The sequence below is a fragment of the Amphiura filiformis genome, chromosome 2 (assembly GCF_039555335.1).
Source record: "Amphiura filiformis chromosome 2, Afil_fr2py, whole genome shotgun sequence".
NCBI classification, from domain to species: Eukaryota; Metazoa; Echinodermata; class Ophiuroidea; order Amphilepidida; family Amphiuridae; genus Amphiura; species Amphiura filiformis.
The window spans coordinates 7,143,230-7,167,821 of NC_092629.1; the positions used below are offsets into that span (position 1 = coordinate 7,143,230).

Genomic DNA, 24,592 nt, shown 5'->3' on the forward strand with positions numbered 1-24,592 from the left:
GCATTCATGACATTGGCATGCATTCATGACATTGCATTGGCACAAAGTCGTAAGCTTACCTATTTTTTCTGATTTTCGACTTGTTCAATTCAACTCACCCAGTTTTTACACCACAGAACTTTAACAAGATAAAATATCACGGTTAAAATAATACATACCCCTTGATCAATGCATAGTCTTTATTGTAATGTAGAAGCTAAAGTAAAGTTTGGTGATATTGACACTGAATATTTCGAGGTGGAAGAAGGTCTTAAACAGGGATGTGTCTTATCCCCAATTTTATTTTGCATTTATATAAACCAGCTAGCTAAACTTTTCAAAGAAAGTGGTAACGGTATTCGCATTTGTGATGTTCAAATAGGTTGCTTATTCTGGGCTGATGACGTTGTTTTGATCGCAAATGATGAAGACGAACTTCAGAAAATGCTGAATATTGCATCTTCTTTCTCTCGCTTATGGAAATTAGATTTTAATTATGATAAGTCAAATGTTGTAGTTATTGGAAAACAAGTAAGTAATGACAAGACATGGAACCTATGTGATAGCACCATTTCCTCATGTGACAGTTATAAATATTTAGGAGTTCATATTTCTAAAAATCTTTCTGATCACACACATGTTAATGAAGTTGTAAAAAGGAAATAGACTTATTGGTTATATTAGATCTATTTTGGATGGTCACGATGACTTTAATAGGGTGCAGTATGGGGATATTTTATGGCGTACACTTGCTCTACCATGTATTAATTACGCGTGCGCAGTGTGGACATGTGGACTGAAGTCAAGTGGACATCAAAAGAATTGAAAACCTGCAGTTACAAATGGCCCGATATATTCTTAAGGCACCGCGTAATACCCCAGCGGCAGCCCTTTATGGTGATCTAGGATGGCAATCAATTGCCTCCATTCAAGATACTATTAGGATTAACTATTTTGCTAGTCTCAGATCAATGGATTTACATCGATGGCCAAAACTGCTTTTCAATACTTTATTCATTCTTGATTGCAATATTGACAAAATTCGCTTTAAATGGTTAAGCTCGACCAAATCTGCTCTCGATAAATGTGATATGAACCGCCTTTTCACGGGGCCTTTTCACAAACGACGCGTCTGTCAACATGATCAATCCACACTGGGCCAAATGTTGTAAAGAAATTATGAAAAATGTGTATGAAATCTCGTGGTATGACAATGCCAAAACCAAATCTTCTCTGGCTGAATATGTTAAGTTTAAACAAACACTTGCCTTTGAAAACTACCTTCTTGACAAAACTGATTTTTGGGGGATAAGCCTCAAATTTAAAGCACGTTCAAACACTCTCCTTAAATGGTAGAATCCACGGTTGGACCGAGGGCATGGACGACACCTGCCCTCTATGCAAAAAGCGGCAGCGAAAATCTTAGTCACTTCCTTTTCACCTGTAGGACTCTGAACACAATTCGCGCAGAAGAGTACCTGAAACTGGAAAGTGACCTTTATGATCAACAACTTGAGGCCTTTTGGTACATATTTATTGCTGGGAATGAGGACATTAAAACGTGCTTGATGCTGGGGGCCCCTTAGACAGTGAAGAAGGTAGTTTTGTTTTGATTCTTTTGTAAATCATTTCTTAAACGTGCTTGGGCTCTTAGAGCTTCTCTTGTTAAATGATTCTATGCACAATTAATGCCAGTATTTTGCCATGTTAATGTATATTATTTTAATATTATTTTATATTTCGTTTTATTTGCCTGCTAACGACCCATTTCAAATCAACTTGGGTTGACACAGGCAATTTATTTATTTATTTTGCTTTTGTTCTGTGCCATAATAATTGTGCGTGTATATTGTTTTTAAATCATTTCTTGTATATAATTATGTTTGATATTGTTTTGAACGCACCGCTGGTTAGGCGTGTGCCACTGTTACAAAAGTGTATGTTCCAATAAATAAATAAAAATAAATATCCATTAAGTTATCCAGACGGAGAATGGCTGCATATGCCGGGCATGTCAATTTGCTGAGTGAAGGCTGATAATCACCTTTCTGTATAGGTAATAAGCTAGTATATTTCGTGTACCAGGTGGTTATAACAAAAAATTAGTATCATATTAAATATATTAAATGTATAAACTTTGAAATTTACATGAATTTGAACAGCAGAGCTTCGAAATCTAGCTAAGTCAGGTGATGTGAAATCCGCGGCTGCGTGGCCCCCTCTGCGTGGTAGAATTATATTCATAAAACATTGAATTTAACAGATAGGCCTATCATGGGCAGCCAACCACAATTTATCAGCATTTAAAATATATGTTAATTAACAAAGATAAATAATAAAGAGTACAAATGGCAATTAACTAGTAAACAATCCTGAAATCTTAAAATGTTGCCACGTGATTTCCCGACCACATGATATGTCAACATATGACCACTATTCAGATTTACCGTAAATATTTGTAGTAGGCCTATTGTTGCCTTTGTTGTACGGCTTGCACATATGTACACTGTGCATTTCTTTACCTCCGTATAACTATAATCAATAATTCATGCTGGGAGCCAACACACCACATTTCGCCAAAATACATTCTAGAAACGCTTGCTGTTAGAATAAGAAAAATTTTAATGCTAATTTATTGCACATTCTAGGGAAGCGTGGTTACCTTTTAAAATAACCGAGTGAGAGGGTTTTCAAGAAAATATTTTCCTGTCAAAACTGAAGCATCCTCTGCATAAAAGAAAATATGAATATTAACTGCACATCATATATAACGATTCGTGATACCCAATTGTGGCACATTTGATGTCGTTTAAGAAGCAGAGAATTTTATTTCAATTTTATATACGCCAAAATATTTTTTTAATTGAGCAAAAATAAGGATAGAAAAAACGTTGAAAATCCTATGTGAATATTACATTAGACCCGGCAAAAGATTACTGTTTCGTTTTTATGGTAATCTAATCTTTTATTTCCTGAAAAAACATTTGGGGTCTAAAATGGAATTTTTATGTAATTGATAAAAACATCGAACGTGTATACAAGAAAATGGTAGGTTTTCCTCTATAGTATTTTACTGACCATGGAAATGTACTGAGACACAAGCACGTGTCAAAATCGATATAATGTATTGTCCATACAGACGCCCAGTTATCACTGTTTATTATTGGATTTTTTTTTTGTATATAAAACACGCAGTTAACTTAATTGAGCGCTAATAATACACATAAATGTTTTAGGCAAATAAAATTCCAAAATATGGTATTCTGCCTTTGCTTGTCACGTGGTAGGCCTATGTTGAAGTTGCGATTATACCTTCAAATAAGTTTCAAATGAATTCCAAGAAGACAAATGGCCGAGTGGTCTAAGGCGCTGGGTTCATAGTGTATCCAAAGCAGTCCGCCGCCGCCGTGAGTTCGAACCCCGCCTCCGCCAAACTTTAATGAAGTAAAATTAAAATTGAAATTTTACTTTAAAAAAATTTCATATTGGGGAAATGTGACTGGCAAAATTTATGTATGGCGTGGAGTGGTGTGGGGAGCCAAGTAACATTCTGTCTGCTCAGTGCATATTGGTATTTTATTTTACTTGAGAGCATAATAGAAATACATAAGACGAATACGGCGCCGATGATGGAAGGTCAGGTCGGGTATCAAAGGTTATTATAACTTAAATACTACTTGTATTTCACACCTTGCCTCTGTCACATAATTCCTTCATATTATTGACAGCAAGTCCTAATTTTGACTTTGCTATTGCAAATTGATGGTGCCTGATGGGAATACCCGTCCGCCATTCATTAAACTGGATCGTTTTCGCCTGGTTTGTGCCCAGATAGATGTATTGGGGGCGCGCTATACTCTCATTGAACAGGCAAAGTTCGCAAAACTAACAACGTTGTTATTTGCCAAATTCAATTAACATGATCCAAGGGGTCGAACATGAATTATTCATAACGAGCTATAACGGATCGATAACTGGCCTCACTTTCTAGCTAGTAAACCAGCTGAATTTTTCATAGATTTTGCGTTGCTAATAGAACAACCGTGAATTTAGTGTCACCCCCTTGGATTTACGTCAACCAACCAACGATGGCGAATTTCATCATTCGATATCAGCAAAGTATCAGGCCCTTGCAACTCCTATACCAGCGCAATACAAAAATATTTTTGTTTAATTAACACTGGACATGCTGGATGTTTTTATAAAAATATTGTATGTGATGAAGAAGGGGCTGGTGGTTTATTTGTGTAAAGGTCAAAATAGGATTCGGATAGGGTCAGGTCTCCTTCTGTGGGTCTTTGAACCTGCTCATTGTCTGGTGTGTTTTTTTTTGTGTTTTTTGTAATTTTGATTTTGAAATGGAGCCTTCATCTTTGGTTCGAGTTGTATTTTTTCCTGAATGTATTTTAATGCTTTCTCTCCCCCACCAGCTCTAAGTAGGCCTACTGATAAAATACAAAAAACTGAAAAAGAAAGAAAGAAAAAAAAAAAGATGTGGACACCGTCAGTTCCCCCCGTGTATTATCAGAAAAATGCTGCTGCCACCAGATATAGGCTAAGTAAAACAGCGTATTACTATCAAGACTTATATTATCGATATTATCAAGACAGAGATAAGTGTCTGACGTCATCTGTCAAAGTGGTTGATGATGACTTGCAAAACTCGGCAGTAAACTGGGCCATGATTTTAAGCTTATTGTTAATTTTGCACCTTCAAACATACAAACCATCTCAAAAGTTAGGTCTTTATAGAATTTTTAGAATCAGTTGTTATCTACTGATGATAGCATTTGTAGTATCAGTTGCTATCTACTGATGATAGCATTTTTAGAATCAGTTGCTATCTACTGATGATAGCATTTTAAAAAATCAGTTGCTATCTGCTGAAGATAGCATTTTGTAGTATCAATTGCTATCTACTGATGATAGCATTTTTAGAATCAGTTGCTATCTACTGATGATAGCATTTGTAGAATCAGTTGCTATCTACTGATGATAGCATTTGTAGTATCAGTTGCTATCTACTGATGATAGCATTTTTAGTATCAGTTGCTATTTACTGATGATAGCATTTTTAGAATCAGTTGCTATCTACTGATGATAGCATTTGTAGAATCAGTTGCTATCTACTGATGATAGCATTTGTAGTATCAGTTGCTATCTACTGATGATAGCATTTTTAGAATCAGTTGCTATCTACTGATGATAGCATTTTTAGAATCAGTTGTTATCTACTGATGATAGCATTTGTAGTATCAGTTGCTATCTACTGATGATAGCATTTTTAGAATCAGTTGCTATCTACTGATGATAGCATTTTAAAAAATCAGTTGCTATCTGCTGAAGATAGCATTTTGTAGTATCAATTGCTATCTACTGATGATAGCATTTTTAGAATCAGTTGCTATCTACTGATGATAGCATTTGTAGAATCAGTTGCTATCTACTTGCTATGTATTTGGATTTTCTGCATGCTTGGGAGTGAAAAACACAGGAAAACAACCCCGACTTTCGGGCCTTAATGCTACCCCTGGGTAGCATTTGTAGTATCAATTACTATATATCTACTGATGATAGCATTTTTAGAATCAGTTGCTATCTACTGATGATAGCATTTTTAGAATCAGTTGCTATCTACTGATGATAGCATTTTTAGAATCAGTTGCTATCTACTGATGATAGCATTTTTAGAATCAGTTGCTATCTGCTGATGATAGCATTTTTAGAATCAGTTGCTATCTACTGATGATAGCATTTTTAGAATCAGTTGCTATCTACTGATGATAGCATTTTTAGAATCAGTTGCTATCTGCTGAAGATAGCATTCTTCGAATCAATTGTTATTTACTGATGGTAGCATTTTTAGTATCAAATGCGATTTAATGATTAGGCCTAGACCTATTACATTTTCAGCCAGGTAGTATCTACTGATGATAGCATTTTAGAATCAATTGCCAATAACTGATGATAGCATTTTGAAAATCAGTTGCTATCTACTATTATTTTATTTTATTTTTATTAGATCTTATTTTGCCTGGGGAACAAACTCAGTGGTCCACACTGATTTCCAGTCTGGCCCAGGGGTCAAACAAAATACATCAAAAATACAAATGAAATACATACAAAAGAATTACACACCATGGATTTAGCAAAAAACAATATATATGAACACACCAAGGAAGTACATCTATGCTGGTCGGCTGCAGTGCAGCAATGTCGGCAGGCTTCAAAGACAGCCCGCAGACAGAGTCCGCACTGCAGCCGACCATCATGCAACAACCTGAATAATTAAATAATTTAATTGCACATCGCTTTGAAACGGCCTAGTGTATGAGGTAATGGTACTTTAACCTGGGTTGGCAATGAATTAAAAGAGACCACGCCTCTGGATGTAAATTTTCGCTTAGCCGACTCGCTCTTACTAAGTGGGATGACCAGATTACCTTGTGACCCTGCTCTAGTCCGGTGGTTGTGACTCGAAGCATGTGTGGAATATATTGCACAGGGGTGATGGGAGTAGGTTACAAAGGCTTTTGTACACCATTATATTTAGATGGAAATTACGGCGGCAATCCCATTTCAGGTTGTTGAGAAGTACTTCGGTGGGATATCTGCGTGGGAGCCCCAGAATGATCTTACCAGCTGCATTTTGGAGTTTATCAAGTCCAGTATCGCAATAATCAAGTTGCGGAATGATGATCGTTTTATACAAAAGAATGAGAGTTTCCTTGGGCAAGATGTTTCTCAGCCTTCTTAACAAACCATTACGTTTAGAAACGGAGCTTGAAATCTTCTCAATGTGAGAAGACCAAGTGAGGACAGGTCCAGCCAAACACCTAAGTATTTGAACTTCTCAACATTCTCTATGACAGACTCATTGATGTAAACCTCAAGCTCCATGTCTTTACGAGCAAGTTTTTGGGCAGTACCTAAAATCATCCCTTTGGTTTTTTTAACATTGAGTGTGAGGAAGTTGTGGTTTAGCCACTCAGCAACATGGGTGAGTTCATAGTTCAGAATGTCATTAATGGCCCTGATAGTTTTAGCTCTGACAAAAATAGCAGTGTCATCAGCATATAATGCTACCTTGGAGTCAGGATGGGTAATGACACTTGATAAATTGTTGATGTACAGGGTAAAGAGGAGGGACCCCAGTATAGATCCCTGCGGGACTCCAAAGTTTACTGGAGCAGGACTGGAAACCACCTCACCAATCTTAGTGACTTGTTGGCGATCTCTAAGGTAGGATCCAAACCAGTTAAGTTCAGTGCCATGCACACCTATGCTATGAAGTTTGTTAATCAGGACGTTGTGGTGCACCGTGTCAAACGCCTTCTTGAGGTCTAAAAAGATAGCACCAGTGAAAAAACCAGAGTTAAAATTGTCGAGAAGGTAGTCGGTAACACCGAGAAGGCATGTTTGAGTAGAGTGCATGGCCCTGAAGCCCGACTGGTTAGGAGACAAAAGATTGCAATCTGTGATGTAGCTGTAAAGCTGGCCATGGACCAACTTTTCAAACACCTTCATACAGGCCGGGATAACCGGCTGATATTAACCTGTAATTACTAGTGTCCATGTGGTCACCCTCTTTAAATATTGGAGAAACTCTGCTTTTCTTCCATGCGGAAGGTACGACACCGGTGGAGAGACTAAGATTCATGATGTAGGTTAGTGGCCTACATAATTGCACGTACCCAATTTTGAGGAGTTTTGGACTGATATTGTCCAGACCAGTGGCTTTCTTGCTATCAATACCTTTGAGAAGCTTAAGAGCATCCTCCTCAGATATCTTAGAGAAAATAAAAGGACTCTCCTCCGGTATCGTCTCTTCAGTGCAGGGTAGATTGACATTCATAGGGGTTGGTTGGAACAAATGGCATCGGCTAGATTTTGACCTATGTTTGAGAAAAAACATTGAAATGATTAGCAATTAAATTACCATCATTGACAATTTCATCACCTATTCTTATGCTGTTGATTGATTGTTGTTTAGAACCGGGAAGCACAGTTTTAACTGTTTTCCACAATTTATGTGAGTTTGTTCCAGCTTCATTGATTGAAGACTCAAAGAAATTCCGCTTGAGCCTGGTAGCAAGATTGTTAGTTTTGTTTCTGAGGTACCTAAAAGCATCCCAGTCAACCTCAGAGCAGGTATTTTGGGCATGAGATTTAGCACGCACAAGGTCTTGTCTGCACGCAATATAATCATCATCAATCCACTGAGGAGGATTGTTTGGAATTTTAACCTGCCTAAATGGGGCGTGAACATCGCAGATGGGAATAAATAAACTTTCAAACATGCCCCATGCCAAGCCAGGGTCATCCAAGTCTTCAACCGTACCCCACGGAACCTGTTCTAAATCCTCAATAAAAGCAACATCATCAAAGCGATGATGATAGCATTTGTATTATCAGTTGCTATATGCTGATGATAGCATTTTTAGAATCAGTTGCTATCTACTGATGGTAGCATTTTTAGAATCAGTTGCTATCTACTGATGATAGCATTTTTAAAAATCAGTTGCTATCTGCTGAAGATAGCATTTTGTAGTACCAATTGCTATCTACTGATGATAGCATTTTTAGAATCAGTTGCTATCTACTGATGATAGCATTCTTCGAATCAATTGCTATTTACTGATGGTAGCATTTTTAGTATCAAATGCGATTTAATGATTAGGCCTAGACCTATTACATTTTCAGCCAGGTAGTATCTACTGATGATAGCATTTTAGAATCAATTGCCAATAACTGATGATAGCATTTTGAAAATCAGTTGCTATCTACTGATGATAGCATTTGTATTATCAGTTGCTATATGCTGATGATAGCATTTTTAGAATCAGTTGCTATCTACTGATGATAGCATTTTTAGAATCAGTTGCTATCTACTGATGATAGCATTTTGTAGTATCAATTGCTATCTACTGATGATAGCATTTTTAAAATCAGTTGCTATCTACTGATGATAGCATTTTTAGAATCAGTTGATATCTACTGATGATAGCATTTGTAGAATCAGTTGCTATCTACTGATGATAGCATTTGTAGTATCAGTTGCTATCTACTGATGATAGCATTTTTAGAATCAGTTGCTATCTACTGATGATAGCATTTTTAGAATCAGTTGTTATCTACTGATGATAGCATTTGTAGTATCAGTTGCTATCTACTGATGATAGCATTTTTAGAATCAGTTGCTATCTACTGATGATAGTATTCCTTTTTATCAGTTGCTGTCTTTATAACTTAGCATTTTGTAGTATCAATTGCTATCTACTGATGATAGCATTTTTAAAATCAGTTGCTATCTACTGATGATAGCATTTGTAGAATCAGTTGCTATCTACTGATGATAGCATTTGTAGTATCAGTTGCTATCTACTGATGATAGCATTTTTAGAATCAGTTGCTATCTACTGATGATAGCATTTTTAGAATCAGTTGCTATCTACTGATGATAGCATTTGTAGAATCAGTTGCTATCTACTGATGATAGCATTTGTAGTATCAGTTGCTATCTACTGATGATAGCATTTTAGAATCAGTTGCTATCTACTGATGATAGCATTTTTAGAATCAGTTGTTATCTACTGATGATAGCATTTGTAGTATCAGTTGCTATCTACTGATGATAGCATTTTTAGAATCAGTTGCTATCTACTGATGATAGCATTTTTAAAAATCAGTTCCTATCTGCTGAAGATAGCATTTTGTAGTATCAATTGCTATCTACTGATGATAGCATTTTTAGAATCAGTTGCTATCTACTGATGATAGCATTTGTAGAATCAGTTGCTATCTACTGATGATAGCATTTGTAGTATCAGTTGCTATCTACTGATGATAGCATTTTTAGAATCAGTTGCTATCTACTGATGATAGCATTTTTAAAATCAGTTGCTATCTGCTGAAGATAGCATTTTGTAGTATCAATTGCTATCTACTGATGATAGCATTTTTAGAATCAGTTGCTATCTTCTGATGATAGCATTTTTAGAATCAGTTGCTATCTACTGATGATAGCATTTCTAGAATCAGTTGCTATCTGCTGAAGATAGCATTTTGTAGTATCAATTGCTATCTACTGATGATAGCATTTTTAGAATCAGTTGCTATCTACTGATGATAGCATTTTTAGAATCAGTTGCTACCGGGTATCTACCGGTACGCATGGTAGCATTTGTACTATGATGATAGCTATCTGCAGATGATAGCCGTTTTTTAGAATCATTTAGGCCTACTGATTTGAAGTTGATGTTTTATCATCATAGTTTGTAAGGTAGGCCTACCGGCGGCTTGTAGGTCTACTCATGGTAGGGCCTACTATGAAATGCTTTAGGGGGCTGGCATTTTCTTTGGATGGGGGCCTAAATATGTCGATGACCCGCCCCCTATCGCGGGCAACATTTTTTACGACCCCCCTATCGCGGGTCGAAAAATTTTATGACCCCCCCTTCCAACTACACAGACTCAAGAAAAATTATTCATTGCCAGAACTAAGGCGCGCTCCGCGTCAAAACTTAAAAGTGAAGAAAGTGTGTGGAGCGCGTTAAAATTTTTATTGTAAGTGTAAAGAAGGCGCGCGGAGCGTGTAAAAATTTTGTATAGATTGTATGCACATTTTGATTGTGAAGTTAAAGAATGCGCGCGCAGCGCGCGAAAATTTCGAGTCACCAGCCCTTAATAATTCTATAACCCCCCCTATTTTGGGTGTTAAAAAAATTATAACCCCCCCTATTTTTGGTCTGAAAACTCTATGACCCCCCCCCAGTATTTTTGGGACCCCCCCACTTCCGAAGAAAATGCCAGCCCGGCCCTTAGGAAAACTTTATAATTTACATAGGTGGGCGAAAGAAACAAAAAACTCCCTTTCTAAAATCCTATTTGCATAAAAATCCTCTGGACGAAAACGAAAGCATTAGGCCTAGGCCTATTTATTTTATTAAAAACACAATAGGCCTATTATTTTATTTATTTATTTATTTTCATTTTATTTTTTTTTTTATTTTTGCCTATTTTTTTTTTTTTTTTTTTTAGTTTTAGTTTTTTTTACACTTTCGCTGGCCCGGTTCGCTGCTGAAACCATAGATACTAATTTATTTTTAGTATCTATGCTGAAACGGGCCCTTTTTAGGTACCCCATAAATCACAAGGACCCTGGGCAAAGTTACGGCGCGATACTGAGCTGAGCTAATTCTGCAGCCAGGCATGCATGCCAAATTTATGTAGCGTGCATGCAGCTCTGCACGTCCATCTAGGTCTCGAGGTCATTTAAGGTCATGTTGACATGTTGCGGTGTTTACTAATAAAATAATTAAAACATGATTTGAATACGACGTAATTTTAAATCATATGAAGTGTTATTTTCTGTTCAACTCGTATAATAGTTCAACACATGATTAAACCATAAGTAATTGTGTAATGTAAATTTCAATTTCGAATTTTTTATGCAAAATTATTTTATTGACATGTATTATTTCTAGGAACACTTTCATAATTGAAGCAGATCAGATAAATAAGTATGGAGCTGATAAAATCGGCCACCAAAATGTCCGGGTCTTCTCAAGTCAAAATCGGGCATTATTTGCTCGGGGAGACACTTGGCATGGGGACGTTTGGAAAAGTAAAGAGTAAGTTTTGTAACTCAATGTATTGATTCAGTGTTTTATCGCTTTTATATATCACTTTTAGTCTGATTTTGAGTGGGCATGTAGTGCACGATTTTTTTTTCAGTATTGCATGTTGTGGGTTTGTTTACAAATTTGTATTGGGTCATTCTATGTCATTTCATTAAATTTGTCCGAAGTTTCCTGTACTACCCTCTCCGAATTTCTTTTGATTTCAATTCAGATGTTGTACCCAAAAGTCATAGTCAAGTTTCAGATGATCTGTAGCACTTCCCATTTTATGCAGTAATAGTAAAATTTTGAGCGTTTGAGGACCTGTTCTCAACTCAAGTTCATCAAGTTGTAGCCCGAAACATCATGGTCCTAGTTGTTCCTTCCTCACCAAGGGGCCATGAATACTGTACATACATAGAAACGGGGCACCCTGAACTCACGTCACGGTGATGACGTCACACTGATGGACTCTTAATAATATAGAAATAATTCAAAACACAGCGACGATATATAACGGTCACAAATTATCTGGTCATTTTACATCCTCAAATGTGCTCAAAAGTTACACAAATGTTCTGCTTAAGGCCAGAGTAATGGAAGACACATTCGTCCACGACCGAATTTGAGATTTTTTGATATTTATCAACACTAAGATGTATTCTTTCACTTGAAACTGATAAAATACAACTTGCTAATATTTATCCGTATTTTTGCTTGATTTATTTCATTCTTTTCAACTCTAAAAAGTCACATGGCTCAAGAAAGCTTAGTAAATTGGCGGGAAATAATGAGTCAGAAATGCGTGAATCGCGAAATATTGTGATTACGCTACGATTCGAGTCGCGTGACGCTAACAACTCTCTTGCGTATGTCCAACGAGTCAAGGCGCATTCGGTATGTTGTTAACGCCAGCAAATGTGGTGCAAACAAAACAAAAATTTGCAGTCAAAATGCCACTTAGATTTTTTAATTATTTTGAATTTTGGCACGTGCACACTGAAAGCAGAGATTATAGATTCATTGGTGCAAAAAGATGCATATTTAGACCATGCACCAGATACAGCTTTTACAAGTGTGAAAGTCTTACCGTTTTAAATTTTAAGGACGTTTTGTGCATAATTTTGACATTTTTTTACTAAAACGTCAATTTCTCAGAGTTCACTTTTGACAATATTGCGCGATTTTTGTGACAAGATAACTCGAAAAATATGCAAGCAAAGGGTAAACTTTTTGCACTATCCTTTAGAGTACATCAAAGTCTAGGGAAGGTTTTTTCATTTTTTCAAAATATTTGTTTTAAACAAAAATATACACCATTATGTGCAATTTTTAGCTTAAGGGGGTACTACACCCATGTGGTAAATTTGTGACTATTAATTTGCATTTTTCTCAAAAAATAATTACACACTGGTAACCAAAGTTACGTATATTATTGGGGCAAGGGATCCAATTACTACACTGAAATTTCAGTGACTCAAGACAAGCGGTTCAGTACATATGATAGGAAACGAGGTACATCCTAGCGGTACCTTATTTCTGATCATAAATAACAAACCACCTTGTCTTGGGTCACTGAAATTCCAGTGTAGTAATTGGATTCCTTGCCCCTATAATATACATTTTTGTTACCACTGTTTTATTAGTTTTTGAGAAAAATGCAAAAATAGACACAAATTCATCGAGGGGTGTAGTACCCCCTTAATAGAGTGACAAAATGGCTTTTTTCACATGTTTTTTTCAATATTTCGAAAAAAGAGACGAATTTCAAAAAAATTAAAAAACCTTCCCTAAGTTCATGTCTCTTCTTCATGAAAAGCTAACTGAATTTTTTTTACTCCGAAGGGATTTTTTTCTAAGTTGTCACAAAAAAATTTGGTTAAAAAAGTGATTTTTGTGATTTTTTCAAAAACTTGAGATTTTTTTTTTTTTTTTACATCACCATGGGATTCCTTGACTCATTTCCTTTCCAAAAATGTATAGTTTTATATACTTTGGACATACAATTCAGAAATAATGAAGCTTCGAAAAGGTCCATGTTCTCTCCCATTACTCTGCCCTTAAGGGGGTACTACACCCCTGGCCAATTTTGTACCTATTTTTGCATTTTTCTCAAAAATTATAGCGCATTGGTGACAAGTAAGATATGTATATTATAGGGGCAAGGACTACAACTACTGCACTGAAAATTCAGCAACTCAAGGCAAGTAGTTATTGATTTATTGATCAAATATTGGTTTTCCTCATTTTTGACTGTAATTCAACAACTGTTGTCTGTGCTGAAATAAAATTACCAGTGCAGTAGTTGTAGTCCTTGCCCCTGTATTATATACATATCTTACTTGTCACTAATCCGCTATAATTTTTGAGAAAAATTCAAAAATAGGCACAAAATTGAGCAGGCGTGTAGTGCCCCTTAAGTCTCATCTTAATTGAATTGCTCACAAAGGGAACTTCACTTGGCTGCTAGCTGCTGCTAACACCATTGAAGGTCCTGATATATTGTGATACATGTGCTGATAGTGATACTGCTTTTCAATCTACTAGTCTAAGAAAGTATTTTTATTTGATACGGTAGTATAAATTTTGTACTTCTATGCTTTGTGTGTGCTTTTGTTTGACAATACCCTGTTTGTTTGGTTTTAAAGACCACTAATCTGTAAATCTGTATTGTAGTGCTTTTGCAATCTTGGTGCAGTAAGAAAGTGCTGTGATGAGGCCAATCTCAACTGCATTGGGATTAATAGTGCTGCAAATGTTTTTTCTTGTATGTCAGAATCATGTCAACATAAAATTGTTCCCTTGACTCTCATTCGAGAGTATCAGTGAAGTTGAATAAACAATCATATAATAATTAATATACCACAGAGTGTTATAAAATAGACTATGGAAAAATGTAACCAGGAAGTAAATAAAGTTTGTGAAAATGGTGATCAGTACGATGAACAGTGGTCCCATCTTTTGAAAAATTTCAAATGTCAACACTATTTCGCAAGTACCGTGTCGATATATGTTGTAACCCACATTTTATGTTGGCATTTCTGATGTCAACAACATGTCATAATACTTCCATATATGACAGCACTAATTGGGATTATCATTATGTATCCATTCTAAGAATACCAAGTCTTCATGTTGTTTTATTCTGTACAGTGGGTGAGCATCAACTTACAGGTCATAAAGTAGCCGTCAAAATCCTGAACAGACAGAAGATCAAGAACCTAGATGTTGTCAGCAAAATCCGCAGAGAAATACAGAACCTGAAACTGTTCCGACACCCACACATCATTAAGCTGTAAGTAGTGATGAATCACCACCAACTTTATACCTGGGATCTGCAACTGGCGGCACCTGCACCACTTGCGGTGCAGTGTCGCATTCCAAACTGTGCACAGTGGCTAGTAAGGGGAAAAAGAGGGTATTGTACCTTGATTACTCAAGAGCCATCAATTCCTATACCATTTATAAAAAAAGGTCGAGAGCTTTTGAGGGTGCTGCTCCCTGGACCCCACTGGGGAGTTGCCCATGGACCCCATCAGATGTATCAAAGTAAGCCAGTGAACCCCACCTGTTAGTCAATCCGCTGTCATGGATTTAGTTGAGGACTCATCACTGCTGCTGTATATGCTGCTGACATTATCTTTTGAAATGAGGCGAAGAGCATTGGCGTATAAATCCATGGAGGGAATATTTTGATAAGGGCGGTCCATACAATTATCTTCCCCTATGTTGGTGCCTGTATGTTGGTTTCTGACCAAATTAAGCTCATTTTAGCCTAAAAAGTGTCATTTTATGCGCTCTTTTTGCACCATATTTAACCATTTTAGCTTCAATATGGCAACATTGTTCGCACATTTCGCGCGCATTTGTACCATAAGTTATTCTGTCGCCAAAAGGTGCTGGATTCACTATACTTCAAAAAATTGTTTCCAACCCCACCCCCAATGATCTACACCACTGGTGAAGAGCTGTAAAATGCTCCTCTGGTCTCCTGAAGAAGAGCTTCAGAAGAGCTGTTTGGACCAATAGCGAGTCATCAAGAGGAGCTATAAATCACTCTCCCACATGCCATTTAAGAGGAGCTGTAGAGGAGCAATCACCCTTGAGCCTCTCACAAGACTGTCTGAGACTATATTTGTGTACAGAACGTGTTGTTTAGAATTTATATTTAAAAAAAAAATCAATTTTGTTGTGTAATTACTTTTGCGCCCAGCATGTCCACTCTTTGAATTCACAAAAACGAACCCTTACGAAAATAATGGTGTATATCCCAGAGCTATGCCCAAAATCTTTTGATATAAGTCTGTGTGATAAGTTCAAAAGATTTTCTGTACATAAATTTGCATTGTGGTTAATGGCAAATCTCAACCTCTGCATTGGATGTTTTTGGAATGTCATTCAAATTTTAACCGCAATACTACACAATTTTGAGCTTTCAGATATATTTTGATCTGTCTTAAAAGTGATTAAAAATTCCTATGAGAAATTTTGTTATATGATGCACCCTATATATTATTTTTCCATCTCTGCTACAGATACCAAGTCATCAGTACACCTACTGATATATTTATGGTGATGGAATATGTGGCTGGTGGAGAGTTGTTTGATTATATAGTCAAGCATGGAAAGGTAATTTTTTCAACAATTTAAAAATCCTGAAGAATTACATAAACACAATTGTTTCAGTTTCAGATCAAAAGTACTTTTTTGCCAGGCAAATCCAATATTTTACTCTGAGCTCTGGATGACAGGTTATGTCATCATAATCACAGATGTCCAGGTTCACTACACTTCTTGATAGCCTCATACCCTCAGCTTAGCAATTCCAGAATACATTCCTATATCCAGTATTTTTCTATGAGTGCTGTGCACACATTTTCAGCATGTATGCAAAGGAGTACATTTTTTCATTTTCAATGTTGGCATGTATGGAACCAGTTTGGTGCTGTGTTTAAAAAAAAAATTACCAAAGAAAAAAATACAGCCAATATGCGTTTTCCTCTCTTCACTCATGTGACAGTGAAATAGTAGGTATCAAATGGTTGAGTTGGTTAAAAAAAATAGGCTTGGGAGGGCAAAACATTATCCGCCCAAGGTGCTTAACAATGTCATTTTGGGTGGGTGCTAATTTGTACATTGTTTAAGCCGAAAAAAAAATGTAGAAAGGGCACAAAATATTCACCCATCATCATCAGTGTGTCATATGTTTCAGAACATGATTCAGATTTGCATCCATGGCAGTTAATAAACTAATATCCACAGTTTGCTTGTTGTAAAGTCACTGGGTGGGGCTTATTGGGGTATGGGCGGTTAATGGAACGAATGTGGTACATTGTACAACTAACAAACACTGTTTTGGATGTTGTTTGTTTTTCTGGTGACAGTTGAAGGAACATGAAGCTAGACGGTTCTTCCAGCAGATAATATCAGGTGTAGACTATTGCCATCGTCATATGATTGTACACAGAGATCTCAAGCCAGAAAATCTACTATTAGACAACAATCTTCATGTCAAAATTGCTGACTTTGGTAGGTGCCAATAAATACCCTGTAATCTAGATGCACTTTTAGCTTTCTTAGGAATTTCTGGTTTTAGAGCTTTGTACAGTGTGCCAGTGATTGTTCAACAAAACACTTTGTTGTCAAACCAGGTTTATTATTTTACTGCTGTTAACCTGGGCTTATCCATATGGTCTATGTTATTAAGCCAAGACTTTGTTGTTAAACTAGGTTTATCTAACACTTTAATATTGTTAACGCCAGATTGATTATATAGTGTATGATTTATCAAACACTTTTTTATTAACCCCAGTTTAGCCAAGATCTTGTTGTTAACCTAGGTTTATCTAACACTTTACTGTTATTAACGCGGCTGTGTACTATAGACACTGTTTCTTTCGCGAAATTGAGTTTTTTTATATGTTTGTACTTTGTTATGTTTTTTATAAATACAAGGAATGAAAATCCAGATTTATAAACTCCAATTGCAATATTTTAAGGATTTTATTTCACTATTCCACTCGTGTTTGAAATTTAAAAGGAAAGAAAATCTTTGTTGTACCAGCAGGGTACACGCTGGCAAACATCGCATCGCGTTCGTATCGCGCAATTGTTAACGCACAAATACGCTGACGCATACTGCCGACGCTTATCTGCATCTTGCGGCGCATCTTATGGAAACACCGCGGATGAACTGAGTTCACAAAACCTAGTGGTCAAATGGCTCCGTTTTAGCTGATAAAATGTGGGTTTTTCAAGTTCTTTCCCCGATTTAAATATCAAGTTATGAATGGATTTCGCTCAAACTTCTCAAGGGGCTGTGGATTTACCCGATGTTCACGTAATATAAAGTACAAAAAGCGAAAACTGACGCATTCTCCTGTGAGATTCGATGAAAGTCCAAAATGTGACCACTTTAAACTTCACCGGCCATTATTTCAATGTTCATTTTCTCGGTAAAATGACGATTTAGGTACACGATAACTCAATAAATGCAGCATCTATATGTAAGCAAATATGATCATCGTAAAAAGCATGATCGACTCAAGAAACGGTTTTCTCATTTTTTTATATTTTGGTCTATTTATGATTTTAGGCATCATTTTTTGCAATTAGGCGTTTGTGAATTTTAAAAGTTCAATTTGATGCCTTATATGGTCAATATCTCAAAAAATAAGGCCAATATCAAAAAATAAAAAAACCGTTTTTTGGAATGGAGCCTCAAGATTGAGTTAAAAACAAAATAAAATATTTTGGAAAGAGTGTTTTTTGTTATGATGTACCTAACAAATATTGCCAAAAACTCACTTTTTGTGATTTTCTTCATAATTGTTGTTTTTACCCCAAATCTGTATTTATATTAAGATTTATTGATGTCTTGCCTTCATAAAATGTATACTTTTACATGTCTTGCGTAAATAATTACAAAGTTATGGCACTTTTACTACATGCGTATCTGAGAGTACACAGCCACCTTAAGCCAGGTTTATATAACACTTGACTGTTTTTAACCAAAGTTTATCCCTAATCTTGTTATTGTTAACCCAGGTTTATCCAACATGATGACAGATGGGGAGTTCTTAAGGACTAGCTGTGGGTCTCCTAACTATGCAGCACCAGAAGTTATATCTGGCAAGTAAGTATATTACCATGCCTCTATAATCAGCACTGTCAACTCTCTCACATTGGGTGTGAGTCTCACGCATTAGGTGTGGTATCACACATTTGGGCACTTTCTCATGGTCTCACGCCAAGGTAGTATAATCTAAAGCCAGAAGGCCTCCGCGTTGCGGAATTTCTGAGAAACTCAGAAAAAGCAGTTTTGCTAAAAGAGAAAAAATGAACTGAAAAAATGCTTAAAAAAGTGAAATGAATTAAAAAACAACAACTAAATAATGAAATCGGCTTCAAAATTCAATATAATAAAGTGAAATAAAGTTAATAATCTATCATTTCACCCGCATAGACCGTATATATCGATCTTAGAATCGCCAATTTATACGGCCATACCTAGTCCAAATTGTAGGCTTGAGGTTTTTTTGTGAAAATTTTATTTTTGTAAAATTTACAACACGGAAAAGCTGAATTTGACATTTGTAAAGCAGAAAATTTTGGGCTTTAGTATAATCTCACACCAGGGTAGTAAACCTCACAGCAAAAGCTGCCAAATTAGTAAAATCTCACACATCGTAAAAATGCAAATAATCATGGGTCAAAAGGAACATTGTAGTCTGCAAACAATAATTCCATACTGGTATGCCACTGTTCGACAGTGTCTCACACCAAGTAATTCCAAAAGTTGACAGCCCTGCTATAATTCAAGACAGAATTTAAAAAGACTTGTTTGATTTGGGAGTCAGGTGGATTGGATGAATGAGCAAAAACAAAACAAAACTAAAAATCTACAATATATAATGCAACCAACATCTGAGGGGGTACTGGGACCAGCTGTCCCACAAGGAGGTGAGGAAGCTTGACCCCCCTGGTTACGGCACTTCTTGTATGCTACTTTATTTTCTGTTTCTGTGCATTTCTGCAGGTTGTATGCAGGTCCAGAAGTTGACATTTGGAGCTGTGGTGTCATATTGTATGCTCTCCTATGTGGAACTGTAAGGACATATTTTATATGTATCATAATTTAGTTTAAAATAAATTTCTGTGATTTAACATGCACATTTTATTTTGCTGTCACAGAGATATATCAGAATAATTTTGCTTCAATAAGGGTGCAACTGAAGTTCAGCACTTGGAATACCATAAAGATTTGCCCTTATGAGTTAAAAAATGTTGTGTGATGCAGTTTGCAGTTGCCCTTTTTGGTAAAGTCTTTGCAGGTAGACCAGATCTAGGTGTTGTCATTTGATGTCACGCCAATGTGCCCATCATATAGCGAACATCATTACTGCCCATTGCAAGTTGGCATGATGTCAGATGACAACATCTGGGGTCTAACCGCAATGAATTATGGGATTTACTGAAAAGGTCAACTGGACTGCCCACCTTTAATATGAGGTTTGAAGATTGAAGTATAACAAAAACATTTCATTTGTTATTGTTTTGCAGCTCCCATTTGACGATGAACATGTACCAACTCTTTTTAGGAAAATCAAAGGTAATAAAACTGCGGTTTTGAGTCAATCATGTTTTGTAATTAGGCTGTCCCATTTATACCCCCCTAATTTGCATAATTTATGCGTAACAAGCAAAATACCTTGTGACCAGATTATCTGGAGATCCGTATGGGGTACAGTGACGTAACCTGGTGGGGAGTAGCGCAGCCAGAGGTTCTCCACCTGATTAGACTTTCAGCACAAAATATGCTAATTAAGGACCTAATTTGCATAATTTATGCATATATTTTTCTCTCTTCTAGGTGGTGTATTTCCAATACCAGATCACATATCCAGGTCACCTGTGAAGAGTTTGATAGTGCATATGTTACAAGTAGATCCACTCAGGAGGGCATCTATTAAAGATATTAGGTGAGTTGGGCTATTCCAAGTGAAAACCTTACACCTCTATGGAAGACTGACCTTAATCTCACACAAACAAACAGGTAACCCAATTTGCAATTCACAATCCCTGTGTTGAAGATTAAGGTCATGTCTTCCATAGGGGGTGTATGGATTACTACTGGAATATCCCATTATAACCCATATGTTTAATATTAGATATGCAGTCTAACAGCTTTTATCCGGTCATGGTGGCATTGCCGATATCTGATCGATAAGCTGCTGGTATACAAATATTACATGCCTATGAGTGTGATAGTATACAAATATTAACTGTCTATGAGTGTGATGGTTGAAATATAATCACGAGGTGAAAGATGGATTGTTCCATTCGTGGAATGGAACAATAGATCTTTCACCAAGTGATTATATTTCACCATTACACAAATTAAGACAGTTAATATTTGTTTTATAACACTCATGCATAAATTCTATTACTAAAATACTATCTAAGGTAGGAAATACATTTTTTGATCAAAATAACACGATATTGTGCCGTCATTTACTTAACATTTTGGGGTCCACCCCATAACTTCATCGGTGAGTCAAGAGTCAGCGCACAGCTTGGCGCAGGCGCACTACAGCAGAGCACTATGATGGTAAAGACTATCACACGGAGAGGGTGATGGTAAAAATGGCAAATGGTAATCAACCAATGAACTGTCTAGAATTTATGTATGAGTGATATAATAAAGACTATCACACGGAGAGTGTGATGGTAAAAATGATCAATGGTAATCAACCAATGAACTGTCTAGAATTTATGTATGAGTGATATAATAAAGACTATCACAGGGAGAGTGTGATGGTAAAAATGATCAATGGTAATCAACCAATGAACTGTCTAGAATTTATGTATGAGTGATATAATACAAAATATACACCCTCTGATTATTTTAACCCCCTGGACACTACTGGTCATCTAACAGAATTTCTGATTGGTTGATAACTTGAAATGCTCATTTCAATGCCAATTATGACTAGGCTTTAAACTATTTATCTTCAAACTTGCATTTGCAGATGATCTTATTAATACCCTTATTGATTGGTTCAAAATTGGACACAGTATTCATTTTGGCCAATCAGCAGGTAGTTCTCATGGGGTTAAGAATGTTGCATACTTGTGGGTAGCATACCCTATTGCAAAACCTGGCCCCTTTTTGAGCTTTTGTGGGACAATATGTTTTGATGAAAGTAGTAAGAAAAATAGTTTTTTGTTTGGGGACTTTTGGTGGTCCTGACAAGGACAAGCAAACATTTTTTTCTGGCCTAATCTTTGTATTATATTTTTTTTTTTCTCAGGGAGCATGAATGGTTCAAAGTAGAGTTACCAGAATATCTCTTCCCCAAAGATGACTTTGACAGTTCTATCATAGATCAAGATGCAATAAGGGAAGTGTGTGAGGTAAGGACATTGTGTAAGAGACTATTCCTTCCCACCTGTGATCTTTGTGTACCTCATGATAAAATCAAGATTGATTAAGTATTCTTATGGAAAAATGGAAAAAAATCACAGAATTTGAGTAAAAATTGGAAAGCACAGCTTACTTCCACCTAAAATATTGGCTATTTTGAATGTATTACTTGCCTTTTGAGGCCAATTACTTTAAAAGTGGACATTTTTGCGCTATGTTTATTAAAGATTAATTTAGCTGCCACCGCAAAAATAACAATGTGTGAATAGATTCCTTTTATTCCAAAATTGGGAAAGCACAAAAAATTAATCGCGCAAATATTTCCACTTTTACAGTAGTTAGTGGTCATAAATTAGGGATAAAACTCATTCAGATTTGATCAAAAAGCCATAGGTCTGACTGTGTAGCATATGTGACCCAAACACGGCAGTTGTCGTCAAAAATCAATTTGTAGATTTCTTTACCAAACTAAAGGACTGTTTTTAAGCTTTAAAATGACACCTCTTCCACTAATATCGCATGTAGAATGGCGATTTTTCTTTATTATCTTTAAATGTTGGTTTCCGACAACTGCCGTGTTTCGATGTGATGGGTCACATATTTTCATGTGTAACAACCATTTTGGTGAACATTTTACTACAAGTAGCAAAATTCAAGTGAGCAAAACAATGGGCTATTCCATTTAAAATATACACTACCCCTGTGGAAGATTTTGGAAATATCTGCCACTGGGGGAGTATGAATTTCAAATGGAATTAACACATTAGCAGCTCTGTTTGAAACCCACTCTCCCTTTTGTTTGTATGCTTGTTTTATTTCTTCTTTAACCTAGGACACTCAATCAGTTGAAAACACAATTAATCATCTGTTCTTCCTTGAGGCCCAAGGGAAGAGTCGGTGGAATCTTTCTCAGAGTGTGTATGAAATTCAAATGGAGCAGCCTAATGTGCTAATGCCATCTGAAATTCACACTCCTTCTGTGGCAGATATTTCCAAATTCTTCCACAGTGGTAGTGTGGATTTTAAATGGAATAGCCCAATCTGTAAAACTTGCACCCCAAATTTATACTGCACATTACATTATTAAACCACAGGTACTGTGATTAAGCATGATCATCAAAACTATTACTGGAATTTCCCATCATAATATTCTTTGGTGGTCTGTATGGTTTATTATAAGCTGATTAGGGTCTGCACTTCAGATTGATGCATTATAATGTTTTTGTGTGTGTTTTGGATTTGACAATTTGCATTTTGTTGACTTGTTTTCAGAAATTTGGTGTGAATGAACAAGAAATCCAGACGTCGTTGCTGACGGGTGATACACATGATCAGCTACGCATTGCTTACTATCTCATCATCGATAATAAGAGGATTATGGATGAAGGTGAGATGACACATGGGCCTATTCCATTTATAATCCACACTACCCCTGTGGAAGATTTTGGAAATATCTTCCACAGAATGAACACATTAGGCAGCTCCATTAGAATATCATACACCTTCTGAGAAAGATTTCACCTGAATCTTCCACAGAGGGAGGGTGAGTTTCAAATGGAGCTGCTTAATGTGTTCATTACATTTGAAATTCGTACTCCCCCTGTGAAAGATATGTCCAAAACTTTCCACAGAGGTAGTGTGGATTTTAAATGGAATAGCCCATTCTATCGGTCAGGGGGTTCCATCTTGCATCTTGTATTGTGGGAAGGAATTTTGGCACAGATTGACTTCCGGTAGAGAAACCCTAAATCTGCGTATTCAGCAAATTTGAGTCCAAAATAGTTTATCAAACTGAACCTCCAAATGATCAAAAATTATATATCTAGGCTGATTTCATCTCAATATCTCATGTTTATTGCATAAAACACATAGAATACCTATTTTTCCTTTTCTCAAAAGAAACAATAAAATGATCAACATGTTCATTTGTTTGTAGTGCTTCGGGACCACAACACAAAGCATGTGTAAACTGGCATTACCTTACGCTGAAAATGTTCTGGGTTTTTTACATAAAAGGGACAATATTTGACATTGTACATAAGTTTGAACACGATCCATATCTTGAACCAATCTGGTTACCCCCTTTCTATTTTTTCTCTTTCAGCTTCCAAGTCCCAAATGCGTGATTTCTATCTCGCTTCCAGTCCACCGCCAAAAGAATCCTACCTTGATCTCGGGGTAAGTAATTGGCATATCATGCTAGCAATCGTAGTGTACGATTTAAGAAATTGCTAATTATCAAACACTGGTTATATTTACACAATAATGTAGCGACAAAGTTACCTTCCAAGTCAACTGTTTTAACAATTGCTTGATTGATTACTTCTGCTTAGGGTTAATTCAGCAAACTCAGTCTTCCTGTACTATCAATCGCACTAGATGTTATTTGGTTTGATTGATTAATAAATTGATTACTTCATTGATTAGTTACTTGATTGATTACTTCTGCTTTGGGTTCATTCAGCAAGCTCAGGCTCCTGTGTTATTAATCGTAATAAATGTTATTTTATTTTGATTAATAGATTACTTGATTGATTAGTTACTTGATTGCTTCTGCTTAGGGCTC

The 24,592-nt window shown here is 36.3% G+C and overlaps 1 protein-coding gene across 7 annotated transcripts in view; it reads left to right on the forward strand.

The window, feature by feature from the left end:
* Positions 1-11,497: 11,497 nt before the first annotated feature.
* Positions 11,498-24,592, forward strand: part of LOC140145830 (5'-AMP-activated protein kinase catalytic subunit alpha-2-like) — a 50,978-nt gene continuing 37,883 nt past the window's right edge. For all 7 annotated transcript variants that reach the window (XM_072167513.1, XM_072167515.1, XM_072167514.1 and 4 more), the window contains exons 1-11: positions 11,498-11,612; positions 14,754-14,895; positions 16,136-16,229; positions 16,985-17,129; positions 18,648-18,735; positions 19,639-19,708; positions 20,163-20,211; positions 20,473-20,581; positions 21,914-22,016; positions 23,299-23,413; positions 24,131-24,204. In XM_072167513.1, coding sequence (XP_072023614.1) covers positions 11,504-11,612; positions 14,754-14,895; positions 16,136-16,229; positions 16,985-17,129; positions 18,648-18,735; positions 19,639-19,708; positions 20,163-20,211; positions 20,473-20,581; positions 21,914-22,016; positions 23,299-23,413; positions 24,131-24,204 — 1,098 coding nt within the window. In that variant the 5' untranslated portion in view covers positions 11,498-11,503. The remainder of the gene's footprint in view (positions 11,613-14,753; positions 14,896-16,135; positions 16,230-16,984; positions 17,130-18,647; positions 18,736-19,638; positions 19,709-20,162; positions 20,212-20,472; positions 20,582-21,913; positions 22,017-23,298; positions 23,414-24,130; positions 24,205-24,592) is intronic.